This window comes from Triticum aestivum, chromosome 3D (assembly GCF_018294505.1).
Source record: "Triticum aestivum cultivar Chinese Spring chromosome 3D, IWGSC CS RefSeq v2.1, whole genome shotgun sequence".
Lineage (NCBI taxonomy): Eukaryota > Viridiplantae > Streptophyta > Magnoliopsida > Poales > Poaceae > Triticum > Triticum aestivum.
In genome coordinates this window covers 532,267,149-532,282,401 of record NC_057802.1, presented here as the reverse complement: position 1 = coordinate 532,282,401, position 15,253 = coordinate 532,267,149, and the positions used below count along the sequence as shown (strand labels likewise).

Sequence of the window (15,253 nt, the reverse complement as noted above, 5' to 3'; positions counted from 1 at the left end):
GGAAACCCTAGTTTAGTTTGGATCTAGAGATTTGCATGGAGATGTGAGATGTTTGTTTGCCAATTTATATGATTAGGTTTTGTTAGTATGCTAGGATTATTCTTATGGGTGTTCTTATGTTGGTGCTAGGTTTAGGTTTAGGGCTAGGGTTATGGTTAGGGTTAGGTTTAGGGTTAGGGTTATGGTTAGGGTTAGGGTTGTTGTTTTATATATATATTAGGGTTTGTATTCGGTGTTAATCCATGGATTAGTACTTATGGAAGCAATGTTACCTTGTGTTCATTGCTTATAGGGATGGGAAGAACATGTGTGTTTGTTCATCATGGGGACAAAGACGCCTTTTTGAAAGGCAATAAAGAACCGGACCCGGATGAGCTTGACATTGTGTTTGATAGTAGTCCTAGCTATGCGGAGCTCTTGCAACAAGTTAGGAAAGATTTGAATTGGATGGACCCTAGTGATATCATTGAGTTGGAGGGAAGGCATAATGTTGGTTTTGGAATGCACATCCGTTGGAAGACAATGCGTGTAAACTCGGAGCAACGTTGGGTTGCATACAAGGAGACGGTGGCCGAATCACTAGACAAGGCTCTTGAGTTATTTGCAACGAAGAAGGTTGAGTCAAGTTTGCAATTGGACTTGAACCGGAACCCCTCCCCTTTGGTTGCTCGTAGCCCCCCACCCTTGAAGCAAGATGAAATTGTAGAACCTTTTTTGACCCAAGAAGTGAGGCCAACATTGAGCCCGTGTAGAAACAACCAAGATGAATCTTTGCAAGAGGACAACGATGAGTATGCAGATGATGACAATGAAGTTGATCTCCATGACAACAATGTGGGTGATCTCGACAAATATCATTTGCAAGAGACAATGGACCATTCCATCCCTTTTTCCCGTGCATATGCATCGGACTCGGATCACCGAGTTGCCTTTCCTGACTAATGCGTTGTACTGGTGCTGGGCTACCTCATCAAAAACGGTGGGTTCCTCCAGAATCTCCTCAGCATACGCCGGCTGGCATACCTCCACGCGGGTACTTGCAAGAAACCATGTGAGATAGTTGTTGAACGCATCCGGGCAGTGCTCACGAAGCTGGGCTCGTTTTCCAGCCCTTGCTTGCTCCACACTAAGAGCGAACTGCACGACATACTTCCTGTGATGGCTGGCCCAATCCTTGATCTTCCGCTGCTTTTTCCTATCCAACCTGCAAGTTAGAAACAAGATATTAACATCATCGAAACCGTCGAGAAGCTGCTAAGTGCTCAAGGTTAATTATATCTTACGCGTGTAGCAACTTGTCCGTGTCCTCCCACTCCGGCGGGTGTGACTGGAACAAACCAAACTGGCGGAACACCCGATGTGGCAGGTGAAGCTCAACCGCCCAGTTGCATATCAGTGGGCACCGCATATGCCAGAGATCCCTATCCCTAATGCACATCGGATTAAGCCTGAACTCTATAGGGTTACCAAAACTCTCTCCTTTTCCATACGGCTCCCATTCCACCTGCAAAATGGGATTGAATGCAAAATTGATATCGAGTGAAGATACAAGCATGATAATCACTTATGCAAGGTCGGTTCACCTGCTCAGGCGTGATCGCGTCCAGCTCGCTCTTGTACAACTTGTACATTATAGAGGGATCATCCGTCGTCTCATTTAACACATCCCACTTGTAAGCCCAAGTGGGGAGCCGTAGTGGGTCGTCTTTATCGTCCCAATCCCCGTACTTCACGGTCTTAGGTCGTCCAACCGGCAAACGCTCCCAGCTCCATATGGAAAGTGCGAGCAGACAACCACCAATACCTCCAGTGTGCCTACAACTGGCATCGTCCAACTGCACATAAAAAAGAACATGGTCAAATTTGCCGCAAGAGCGCATTGATAATGTATCAATGAAGTGAAAAGGAAACAACTTCATACCTGTCGATACAAGTAAGCTAGTGTCGCCGAACCCAACTCCATTTGCTATCGAAGACGGTCAACGCCTTCAGCCACATCCATGGAGCATTCTTGCCGGTGCCATCAGCAAACATTGTCCTCGATACCACGTACCACATGTAGACACGAGCATAAGTCTTCACCATGTCCTCATTAGCATCATCGGGGCAATGAGCGAAGTGCGATGATATCCACGTGAAAGTAGCGCCCGCTGCGACTCTTTCCTTCTTCTTATCTTCCCTTTCTGGCTCCCGAGGCTCCGAAGGAACCATACCGATAAGGGCTTGCATCTGCGCGCGCCACCCTTCAAAATCGGTGTTCATACATAAAAGATTGCCATCGATAGGAAGACCGGTGATCATAGCGATATCCTGCAGCGTCACGGTCATCTCCCCGGTCCGAAGATGGAAAGTGTGTGTCTCCGGCCTCCAATGATCAATAAGCGCGGTGAGTGCTGCAGCATTGTTGGGTGGCGTCGACCGGCGGACCAACTCAATAAAAGGGAGAAGTCCTGCCTCCCTAACATAAGGTGTGTACCGCTCATCATAGCTCATCCCTCCAAGGCTGATCCCGTGAGACCGAAGCTTCAGAGGTGCAAGCTCCTACAAACAAACAAATCATAACATTACATATGGGGCATTTGTGTTTGAACAAACATACGAAATTCATAACACCGGCCACTTTCAGTATTACCCGCTGTTGCACCGCCATAGCGTACGACCGGTGTTGATGGTCCCAGTGATCATCGAGAAGCCAAACCATCCTAACAATTTCAACAAAGCTTTCTTGTCAACACGATTATCTTTTCAATTCAAAAAAACTAAAGTAGGCCTACTACATGCAAGATCCAAAGCATATGGTGCTTCCCCCTACTTGGGCCTACTTCATACAAATAACATGTCAATCTATGTATCCAAACTATAACATGTCAATCTACTTCTCCATACAAATAACATGTCAATCTACTTCTCCATACAAAAAACATGTCAATCTATGTATCCAAACTATATAAATAACATGTCAACCTATCTATCCAAACCACATTCTAATCTAACAAAGGTTCCCCAAATCTAATATACGCAAGATTCAAACAAAAGTTGCCCAAATCTAATACATGCAAGATTCAAACAAGGGTTCCCCAAATCTTCAAAACATAATATTTTCTATGGATAGAAAGAAGGGGATCGGAGGAGAGTACCTTCTACGATGAATTGGTGAACAAATGCACGGACCAAATCGTCGGATCGGAAGGATTTGGGAGAGGGGATTGAGAGGGGGAGTGCAGATGGCCGCCGCCCTTTTTTCTGTAACTGCCAATGGGGAGGGTGGGGGAGGAGAGGGCTGGCGCGTTTGCATATAAGTCACAGTGCAGCGCCTAGCGGCTAGGCGCTGCACATTACACGTGCAACGCCTAGCGGCTAGGCGCTGCACATTACAGGTGCAGCGCCTAGCTCGGAGGCGTTGCACGGCTGGGTGCGGGCCCGTGGGCTGCCACGGTGGACAGTGGTGCAACGCCCCGGAGCTAGGCGCTGCACCGTAGGGTGTGGCGCCGGCGTGGCGGGCGCTACACAAAAGGGTTAGGGGTGTGAAATAGTTTCGGAACCAGTTCATTCTGTGATTTGCTTTCGATTATAGGTCAAAAATGTCAAATTTACCACTGATGGAGCTCTTCACCATCATCAGCAGCAGCAGTATGTGGTACCCTAGCGGTAGCACGGAGGAGGCTGATGAGCATGTGCAGCCTCGTACGGTCCGAAGTCCAGAAGAGAAGTTGATGCTGCCCTAGTGGTGATGATGGTGGTGTCCTTGGCTCATCCACCGATCCACGGGCCCTGGATCGGAGGAGGATTAAATCCCGCGGCCTCTGTCCTGTGATGGCCATTTACTCTGATCCGTGCGTGAGTACGATGCATGGGTGGGTGGATGTGGATCTATGCTCTGCTCAGGTCCTATTTGGGCCATACACAGGGATCGATCTCATTCTCACCTCATCGCATGGAAATCATGTAGGAGTACGTACGATCTCTCACAAGCTCTCGACAATTCAACTCCTGCACGGGCGCGGCAGGGCGGGGACAGCAGCCGACCAGCGCGGTGACCACCCGGTTCCGTGAGCTTCCAACGGACGGACATGCGCTGCATCATCGATCGGCGGTGGACGCATCGCGATCTTGGTCGAGTGCGTACGCGCTACGCACCGAGCAGCAGCACGTCCATGTTGGCGCTTGTGCGGGAACTCGATCGAGGCCGGACGTACAGCAAAATCCGTAAACCCCACCCACAGCGGAACATAAGAGCATCTGCAGCTGGATATGTCCAATATGACCCTCAAATACGAGTTGCATCTGGACATCTCATACTAGATTCTTAAATTCATACAAAGACATGCAAACGAAATAAACCTACGTACTACGTTGATCACCTAGCTACTCCTCGTCGGAGATGCCAACGATCTCCGTGCCCAGCTCCGGCAGCATGGACGGCAGCTGTAGCTCCGGCTCTTTCGGCGCCTCCAGCTGCTCCGCTCCGGCCTCCTCCTCCTCTATCTCTGTGTCGAGTTCGGCAAAGAGCGCGTCGGACGCCGCCTGCTCCTGCCGGAGGAACGCCCGGTTGGCCTCCACATAGGTCTCATCTTGGATGGACTCCAAGATGGCCTGCTGCTCTGCCATCTCCTCCAATTGGGCGGCGGCGGCGAACTCCGCCTCCGCCTGCTCCATGTTGAAGCCAGGCAGCTCTTGCTCCGGCAGTTTCGGCTTCGGCTGCTCCGCCTCCTCCACCTCCATCGGAGCCAGCTCCTCTCTCTCCTCTTCCTCTTCCTCCAGCTCCGGCGAGTCCGGAGGCAACCCGGCAGCGATGCGGGCGGCGCGCGGCTTGTATCGCCCGGATCTCCTGCTGGATCTCGTACCGACACTCCGGCATGAGCATTGCGTAGTAGGTGATCTTCCTCCGGACGATGGCGGAGCGCCGGAGCATGGGCAGAGCGACGGAGGGGGAGAGGGAGGAGGTGGATGGACTCGTACTGGCGGCGCGAAGAGGGGGGAGGTGGATGGGCTAGAGTTGCGGGACGCCGGCTGGGTTAAATAAGCGGATTTGGTCTTGGGCGGCGAGCCAGAGCGGCGCCACGCGGCATTCACACCGCGGCGACGGAGGAGGCATCCGTCGAACCGCTGGGTTTTCGGGCGAGTCCGCGTGGGACCCCTTCGTCAGTCCTACGTGGCGGATGCGACCGGGCACCCCCATATCCACCCCATATTTGGGCTGGATATGAAGGGTGTCGGTCAGTCCAGACGTTTGAGGCCTGTTTAAGGAGCCCGTCTGGGTCAAAAAATCATGACCCCGCGGCCTGCCCGAGTGTATGAGGCGGGTTTGAGACGCCCGGATGTAGATGCTCTAAGCACCTGTTTTTGTTGCCGTTTCCGCATTGTATTCGCCCTGTGTTTGTTTTCGATAGTAATCTATTTTCCGCATTTCTGTATTCATTTTTGCTTTTGTAAAAAAAAATTGATAGCGTCTAGTTCCGCTCGTTTCCGCTCTGGTTTCATCCCTAGGTACACTAAAAGATACCCCGCGCGTTGCGGCGGGAATTTGTAAAAAGCGGCTATAATGCGCATGGAAAATCTTAAGCGGAAGCAATCTCTAAAACATAATATAATTATAGAGAATATTCAGGTTCAGGATCACAAACATTAGAACCTCAAAATGCATGTCTTATTATTTTCTACTGACCACCGGTGAAGTATATACAGAACATAATATAATTTTCCAAGCGAGTAACTACCAACTACCTAAGCATAAGATGCTACACCAACCACAAGGATGTAAGGTACTATCATAGTGATACTCCACGGGTATAATAATGCAAGATTGTTATGTAACTCAGCGCTCTCCCTTTAAGCCCCGCATTAAAACCATTAAGGTACGTGTGAAGGCCGGTCAACCAGCTATGCCACATGGCGCAAGCTGGTTGGCCGTGGTGAGAAAGTTTTTACAAACCATTAAGCTACGCGTGAAGGACGGCCAACCAGCTATGCCACGTGGCGCAAGCTAGTTGGCCGCGGTGAGAAAGCTTTTGCAAACCATTAAGCTACACATGAAGGGCAGCCAACCAGCTATGCCACGTGGCGCAAGCTGGTTGGCCACGTAAGAAATCTTTTGCAATTTTTTTTAGATGAAGGCATGGATCATTTTTTAAATGTATTTTTTTAGATGAAGATGAGGACCTCTGGTATTTTTTTAAATGGTTGATTATGCAAAGTGGCACTCGCTGGTAGGTTGTTGTGGTATTTTTTTTTCTTTTTTCTTGTTTACCTTTTTTTAGATGAAGGTGAGGATATTTTTTTTGACATGTTTTTTAGAAGGAGGCGAGGACTCGAGGACTCTATGTATTTTCTTTAAATGAAAACGTGGACACAGCTTTCTCTTAAGCGACGCCACATGATGGCGCCTCAATCACTAGTAAACTTGAAGAAGATGTAACCTCTGCAATAAGATGTTACTGGTCATTATGAGAACTAATGTGGTGATTTAAGACGGCTATGAAGAGAGGCAAAAGTATTTACATTAATCCTGTCACAATACCTAAGGCATATAAAATGCTCGGACAGATTTTGCCATTGAACTAATGGTGTCACTTAAAATTAAGATTACAGTTTTGTCGAAAAATATCAAACATATATAATCTGGATTACACATCTGTAGGTGCACAAATGACTGAAGGTGCTCCAGTGTAGAAACGGCTGGCAAGCAGCATACTATGGCAGAAAAAAATCAATCCAATATTAGTGTATAACATTAACAACCAATCATCATACAAAAAGAGTTAGTGCATAGTTACCTCGTTGCAAAAAAAGGTATAGATACCAATCCAGCATTGCTAGCTGCAAGTCACTTAGGAAGATATAAAGATAATCCCCCCCTTTTTTTTAGAATCACCGGGGGAGGAGTCCCTCCACCTGAATATATTGCTCAAAGTGGCCATAATGCTAGAAGAGTGATCCAGTTTATAAGGAAAACCGGATCGAAAACCTTAACAAATTGACCCCGTTTATGAGGAAAACCAAGCCAAAAACCAGACAAGTAACAAGTGTTATAAGGAAAGGAGAGGAACATGACGCCCAACATAAGGCAAGACCTAGCTAGCATACTAACAGGACCAGGTAGATGAGGGGTGCGTCGAGGGATCACAATACCAAGACTCTATAAACAGCCTAACGCACCGCACCGGCGTGCGTATCAAACCCCACGGCACAACAGAGGAGCATCCACAATCAACGAGTGCCAAAGCTTAACACGAACCTTGTGCCAAAACTAACACGAACCTTGACTGAGCGCTCTGTCACGGAAGTTCAAGACGATTAGCAAGTCGGGGAGGCGTCATTGCGTCATCATTGAGCAAAGGTGAACCAAGACGAGACCAAGAGCCCGAGGCTCGCCTCAACAGAACAGGGTCATGAGCATGCATAGTAGCAGGCCGGAGACCACACGTAGGACAGTCGAAGAGAAACACCTGAAGAAGAACACACCACCCTCAGTCCTGAGCAGGCCGCACCACCACCACCAAACGCACCACACATCACCACACACAGCAACAGAAGCCGTTGTTTGGGTCTCCAAGACGACGCCTCCAAGGAGGTAGTGTTGTCGAGCACACAACACCGTCATCCGATCCGGCAAGCCCGATCTTGGGTTTTCACTCGGAGACCACAAACAAAGAACTGTAGGTGATGTAGCTCCACGATGGCACCTCCTACGAGAAAAACGACGTCCGTAGACGCTGCTGCCGCCGGCATCAACAGAGCCGATGCAGGGTTCTCACCCGGAGTTTGAGCACATCCCTACAGCAAGACGGCAGCCGACCACCACTGCCGTCGAACCCTCCAACGATGAAGAAGCACGACGAACCGCCTCAGCCAGCCGCACCTCGCGGAGACCACCGACGTCCAAACTCAGCACTCGACGCCAGATCCACCAATGGCCGGCCGGACGCAGAGCCACCGGACGCAACGTGAGCCACCGTGCCCCACCAAGCACCATGCAGGCAAGGAGCAGAGGGGCGCTGCCCGAGGCCAAGAACCACCATGGTTCCGGGCTACAGTCATACATCAGGCACGCCGACGCGCCCCACGCGCGCCACCGCACGCCTGCGGGAGGCCAGATCCAAAGCGCCCGCAATGCAGACTGAAGGCGGGGGGATCGAACCTTGCTGTTGCAGCACCTCCACCGCCCACCACCCCTCCTCCACGCAGCCACCCCCACCTACAGCACACAGCCTAGCTTCCAGCAGCGAGCCGCCACCACCCTCCTCTGCCCCAAGCCGGACGACCATGGGCCGATCCAATCGGATTCAGCCAGTCCAGCGAAACACATCACCACCAAGCCTCAAGATCCACCCCCAACGCGAACCGCGGCTGGCCCAGAACCATCAGGAGGCGAGGCCATGGGCAGGACGCCGCCGCGCGACCCAAGGTGGACCACCGGAGCACGGAGGCCGGCACCGCGGCCCCGAGGCCGAGCAGAGCTCCGGGCGCCCTCACCTCGCGCAGGGCGACCCAGATCCGCGCTCAGCGCCGACCACCGAGCGGCATCCGTCGCGTGGCGCTGCTACCGACGCCCACCGTCCGCCTGAGCAGAGGCCGCCGCCTCGGATCCGCGAGAACGCCAGCCGTGAGAGCCCCGCCGCCACCATCCCTGGAGTACGCGCGGCTTAGCCCGCGTCCCCTCCGGCGGCGGCGAAGCAGGGGATGGGGTGGGGGGAGGTCCGCCGGCGGCGCGGGTAGGCGACTCGGGGGAGCCTAGGGACAAATTGTCAATCCTTCGCTAGCAGATCTCAAGCCTTCGCTAGCAGATAAGAGAACAAAAATAGAAGCGTCGGGTAATCTCCTTGAAAATCCATGGAAGCATTTCATGAACAAAAATAGAATGATGGCATGCATCCAATATACTCCCTCTGTAAACTAATATAAGAACGTTTAGATCACTATTTTAGTGATGTAAACACTTTTATATTAGTTTACGGAGGAAGTACTTGATTAAAAAATCACTATGTTTTCCATTGCATAAAAATACATGAGCACATGAGTAGAAGGTAAGAGAACCTGACACTCTTTCAGTGCAATACCAGTCCATAAACTATTGGGCATACCCGAGCACTGGCCGGGGCACTCGCGCTCGGCATCACCCACCCACGCGTAGGCGTACCCGGCGTCGGCGTTCGCGCCGAGAAGCGGTGGAGGCCGTGGCGAGCACTGCAGAAGCGCTCGACGACCATGTACTGGTCCGGAATCACCACCAGGATGGCGCCTTTCTTGGGAGTGTACCGGACGTGAGTCGGAAGATCACGACCAGTGCCAGCTGATTTGCGAGTAGTAGTGCTCATCGGAGATCTGACCGGCCAGAAGGGTGCGGGTTGTCGCGTTCGAGTGGACGGTGCCACTCGACGTGGTGTTCGACTGCGGATGTGAACAAACCAGGGGCATACACATTCAAGTATTATGGCAGCAGTTTGCGGGACTCCAACGTCTATGGACCCATGGCCGGCGGCGGCACAGTATGAGAGGGGGGTAGAGATATATATATGGGAGAATCAGTTGGGATTTTTGTAGGGAACCCTTGGAGATTTATTCCTTCAGGAAGACGAAGGAACCTAGTCGTCGGAGTATTAAACTGTTCTCATTAGTCAAAGCAATTTCCTTATTCATGTCCTGTGTACATAGTTAGCAGTTTTCTATATTAATGGCTATATCTGTGAAACCAACGCATCCAAGTTTTGATTACTCCCTCCGTCTAGGTGTGTAAGTCACCTTACGAAAATCAGGTTTTCCCAAAACGTTTAGGCGCCGTTCATCAATTTTCCGTCTCGATTCCCTCCCGGTCTTGTTCGCCAGCGAGCTTTGCCTCCTATGCCTCATTATCTTCCAGCGAAAACTCATTTTCTCCTGTTTTTTTCTCAGGTAATGGCCAATGCATGCAGCACGTCTATGCGTTGATTAGGCAATAAATTAAAGCGGCTTTGCATGCTAGAAGTACGTGGGCCTGCGTGGGTAGCTAAAACATCATCCTCTTAATTGCTACGATTAAATGCTACGTTTAGAAGAAAGAAATCTGCAGTTTGATTGGAAGGAGAACCAGTCCAAATTTTCTTCTCTTCCAATCAGCTTGCACCTAGGTCGCGATGCACCTTCTAATGTGACTTACACACCTAGACGGAGGGAGTATCGTTTATTATGCATGGCAAGCAAGGGACGCATGGACGCTTGCGTTCAGTTTTTTGCTAATTATCTATTGCACTCATGCTCGCGATAGTTAAGGTGAAATAGACGAGGAAAATCAGGAGGAATTGCTGACATGGCTAGATGATGATGTGGACGGGCTGCATGTTGACAGAATAGGGAGAAGTAGGGAGCAACTTTTTAAGAATGGTAGATATATGTTGAGGCCTTGTGCAGGAACTCGATCGAGGCCCGACGTAGCGTGGCAATGTAGGAGTATATACCAACAAAATCCGTAAACCCCACAACGGAATGTAAGCGTACGTGACACCGATCGACCAGAGGGCACAGGCTGGCCGGCTGCCAAGGCGAGCTAGGAGGAAATCGCCAAAACTCGAAGGCCCCATCGACCCGATGATTCCGCCTCGATCACGGGCCAGACGACGACGACGACGACGAGACGACGGTGGCCACGGGCGCGTCGCGGTCGGTCGCTCCCGGGCCTGCGGAGAAGACTGTGCCAGACGCGTCCTCCCCTGCGCATCGTCGCCGTCGCCATCGCCACGGCCATGCCACCACCTACGGGCTACGGCGCGCGCCCCCGCCTCCTTCCTTGCCTTCCAGGTTCAGGTTCACCACGCAGTATACAGTGTATACTACCATCCGTCGTGGGAGTTGAGACGGTGCTATCATCGGACCATCGTCCCATCGTCTCGCCTGGTTTTCCTCCCGCTGTCTGCGTGCGGGCCACGCGCGTAGCCATACAGTGCTGGACAGACGGGCAATGCTGCGGATAGGTCAGTCAGACGTAGCTGCCTTAGTGGTTGCAGTAGCGGACGTGGACGTACGACGGGGAGGGGGTTCATTACCCAGCCGAATACACGGCTGGCTGCGTACGTACGCACGCACGCTCGCTACACTACAGCGGAGTAGAGATACAATCAATGGCTTCGGTTCCTGTCGCGGACCCCGGCCAACCAACCAACCAACGCGCGTCCTCTACGTACATACGTTCGCTACAGCATATTATACACATGCAGGCCAAAACCGGGTTGGGTTAGGTGCGCAGGGCTTCAGTTCAGCAATGTTCAGTCAGTGCCTACTGCAAATCAACAGCAATGTTCAGTGTCTACAGCATCATGCTAACAGTGTACAGAAAATAGATACTAGGCAGTACGCACGGCACTTCCAGGTGCGCGCTCATCAACCCAGAATGGCGATGCAGTTCCATCTTGGCAAATAAATAGGAGGCGAGGTTCATCTTGGCCGACGCGACCACAATTACTTCGAGGTGCATGTAGCACCAACTCTCATGCATGCCTGGGCGACAGTAAACAAAGTGAGCCCGCTCCTGTTGCCGTGGTACGTACCAGGTTCCGTTGCTTGCACGCATCGCGTACGTCCGTGCCGTGCGCGCACTGTTCCAGTACTTCTGTTTCTTCAAAGTTTGAAAACCCACTGTTCAAGCGGCAGGCGCTGCTATATTTTCTCTACTACAACGTACCGTCACATTCACCAGCAATCTGCAAGTACGTACCCATTTTCGAAATAGTTTTCCTGACCTCCAGCTATCCCGTCGTCAAAATTTAGATCACAAGTGGGCAGACTTGCAAGTACAGGATTTCGAAATAGTTTTCTTGACCTCCAGCGATTCCGTTGTCAAATTTTAGTACATCAAGTGGGCAAATTACTCCACTGCCCAATAGCATGGTGGAAGCCAGGCGCCCGTAGTAAGTCAGACTTAGCGTGGCACCCAGCGTAATTTAGCTCCCATCCGCGCGCCTTTGCGGTAATTGCGTTCCAGGGTTTAAAAACCCCGCGAGACCCGCTCCAGTCCACGGCGTCTCCCGTCCTCCCCACTCGCGCGCAACCGCAGCCCGCCTCTCTGTCCTCTCAACCACCGCAGTCACCACCCCCCGACGCGAACGAGACGCCGTGCCGCCGATCGAGGCCTGCCGATGGACCGGCGGCCGGAGCTGCGGCGCGCCATGACGCTCAAGGAGCAGCTCTCCACGCCCGCCGAACCGGCCATCCGCGACTTCCTCAGGATCCCGGACGACGACGACGACGAGGAAAGGCCGTGCACGCTCATGGACGCCATCGACCGGGACGTTCGAGGCGAGGGCGGGGCCGGCGGTGCGATCAACTGGAGGCCGCTGCGCCACCGGCTCTGGCTCCGCCGCGCCGCGGGGGCGTGGCACGCGGCGGGGTCGGAGACCAAGCCTAGCGCTGCGGCGAGCCGTGCCGCCCCGAGAAGCAGCGGCAAGAGCAACTACACGTCCGGTGAGGCGTCCGCCGCCTTCTCCCGCGCGCCGTCGCTTCGCGCCGTGGTCGACGACGAGGGCGGCAGCGACGTCGAAGAGGAGGCGGAGGACAATGATTTGCCGCCGCCGGCCGCGGCGTCGACGTCCCTCATGACGCTGATGGAGCAGGCCGACGGCCACTGGGACGAAGCGGGCGAGGACGGCGGCGCGTCCCGGTGCGGCTCGGTCGAGGACAACGACGAGGACGGTCGCGGCGAGCGCCACGAAGAGGAAGAAGAGGAGGAGCTGCAGGTGTGCTGCGTGTGCATGGTGCGGCACAAGGGCGCGGCCTTCATCCCGTGCGGCCACACCTTCTGCCGCCTCTGCTCCCGCGAGCTCCGGCACACCCGCGGCAACTGCCCGCTCTGCAACGTCTTCATCCAGGACATCCTCCACATCTTCTGAACTGGATCCTCTGCCATGCATAGTTGCATGTCGCCGATGTTCAGTCATGGGTTAATTTGTTTGGAATAAGAAACAATGTTGGGAATGGATGTAAATTTTGAAACGGTTTTTCTTCGAACACAGTACGCGTAAGCGCTCATGTAAACACGCATACACTCAATCCTATGAACGCACATGCGCACACCCTACCTCTCTGAGCACATCCGAGAGACCGAATCGGCATACCATCATGAGATTTTACTAAATCACCGTAAGCGCCTCGTAGTCGACGAAGACGTCTCCTCCCGCTAAAATTTTGGAAAAGTTGTGACTGATTGACAGAGAGCGTATGGTGTCATTGTTCTTGTTCGGACGCGCATTAATTCGCATGCGAAAAACCAACATCAATCAGTGCGGCTTTGGACCGTTCGATCCACTCCGGTTTGTTTATGGCTGGGTAGGAGCAACTGCACGCTTGTGATCCTTAGTTTAATTTGCCTTGTCTGTCTGGAAGACTTCCTTGGATTGTTATGTTCATAACAGTGTGTTCATGTCAGTGTCAGTTGCGATCATGATAAGTCGATGGCTAGCTCACTGCAGCTACAATTTTTTCCAAGGAGATATGACCAAGCATCTTGCGCGCTTCTGTTCTGATGGGGTCTTCTTGTGTGTGTCTGTTCTTTTGTTGAGAAAGACGTCTTGTGTATTTGACCATGCTGCAAGTGACCGTGAAGGAGGGTGGATGTATATCGTGCATGTGTGCACTGTAGAAGCCCCTGTTAAAAAAACAATATTTATCCTTGGAAGACACCATAACAACGAAACTACTTATATCAAAAGAATCTATTTGAAAGGGGGAAAGTTGGTATTGGCAATGGGAATCAAAAGAGAAGAAACGAAGGGAGCACCGAGCCTCCTCAGAGCTCAGAGCATATGGGCCGTCCGATCTCGTTCCTGATGCGTTTTCGGCCGTTGGATCGCGCCCACGGTTGACCTCGTCCGTCGGATAAAAACTGAGACCGTTGCAATAAACCGTGTCAGCCCCGGTCGTGCCACCGCGCGTAGATAGCCTGCCCCGCCGGGGGCATTTTCTTCATTTCGCGCACTGGGGGTATAAAAGGGCTGCTCCCATGGAGACAACCCTGGCCGGCTCCTCTCCCGCTCGCTCCGCCTCCTCCTCCCCACCCGCGCCCCCTCTCCTCCTTCCACGCCGCTGCCCGGCCCCCTCCCCTCACGGCCTCCTCCTTCCACCCCTCGCGCCGCCTCCTCCTCCCGCACCCGCGCCTCCCTCTCCTCCTTCCCCGCCGCCGCCCGGCCTCCTCCCCTCACGACCTCTTCCTTCCACCCCTCCGATCTGGCGCCGCCCAAACCCTAACGTCCCGCCCCGGCCCCGGCTACCGCGGCTCTGGTGGACTCCGGCCGCTCCTCTTCGTCTCCTCCCTCGACCCCATGCGTGGCTCCGCTTCCCGCTGGCCATGAGGTACAGCCTTGCACGGGCGCATCGGACTGGCCTCCTCCTTTTCCGGTGAGTTCATCGTCCCATCCTCCTCCTCTCTGATCTGCTCTAGCCCTCAGCCTCTCCTATCTTTCAGAATCTTATAAGCAGTCAATTGATTTTCGCCATCCCATCTTTTGCAGCGTACAGGTAGCACTGAAGACAATTGTAGTGGTTCATAGGCTTCTGCAGATGGGCGTATTCTGGAAGAACTTCTTAATTTTACACAAAGGGGGCATATTCTGCAGATCTCAAACTTCAAGGATGACTCCAGTCCAGTCGGTTAGTATCTCTTCATTTGGTATGAAATACCGTGGCCTGCTTATTATCCTTTGATTTTCCTATGTACTAAGATTGAGTGTTGTCCAACTTAGGACTGTTATGCATGGGTTCGCACATATGGTCAGTTTTTAGAGAAAAGATTGGAATGCTTTAGGATCCTGAAATATGATGTTAAACCTGAGCATTTATCCAAACAAGGTTAAGGTCCTGAAAAGGTCTATGCATCACATCTCTTTTGACACTAGAGTTTAGTAGTTTTGAATACCACACATATTAAATTTGAGTACAAATTCTCGCTCCTTAATCACTGGTTCAACTAATGCTATTTTTTCATAAGGGACACATTCTCGCTCCTTAATCACTGGTTCAACTAATGCTACAAATCTGAGCGGTGTTGGTTTGTTTTGATTGATCCTTGCTTATTTATTTATCTTAGGGATTAGATAGCCCACATGGTTGGTTAGGAAGATAATTGAGGTTCTATGCCTAACGTGTTTATGGTTCCGTTAATCAAAATGATCTTATGTTGGTTTATCTGGTGTGATGGTATTGTTTTATCCAAGGAATTAATTCTATACGCTTTGTGAGAAAATGTTCAATCCACCTTTCCTTTTTGTATCTTTTTTTCAGTTCTCAGTTACAT

General features: G+C 51.9%; 1 protein-coding gene across 1 annotated transcript; it reads left to right on the top strand.

Moving 5' to 3' along the window:
- The first annotated feature begins 11,970 nt into the window (after window positions 1–11,970).
- LOC123080277 (E3 ubiquitin-protein ligase CHFR) lies at window positions 11,971–12,999 on the top strand. The gene has a single exon (XM_044503187.1). It carries the CDS (start codon window positions 12,105–12,107, stop codon window positions 12,852–12,854), a length of 750 nt encoding a protein of 249 aa, XP_044359122.1. The 5' UTR covers window positions 11,971–12,104; the 3' UTR covers window positions 12,855–12,999.
- The last annotated feature ends 2,254 nt before the right edge of the window (window positions 13,000–15,253 follow it).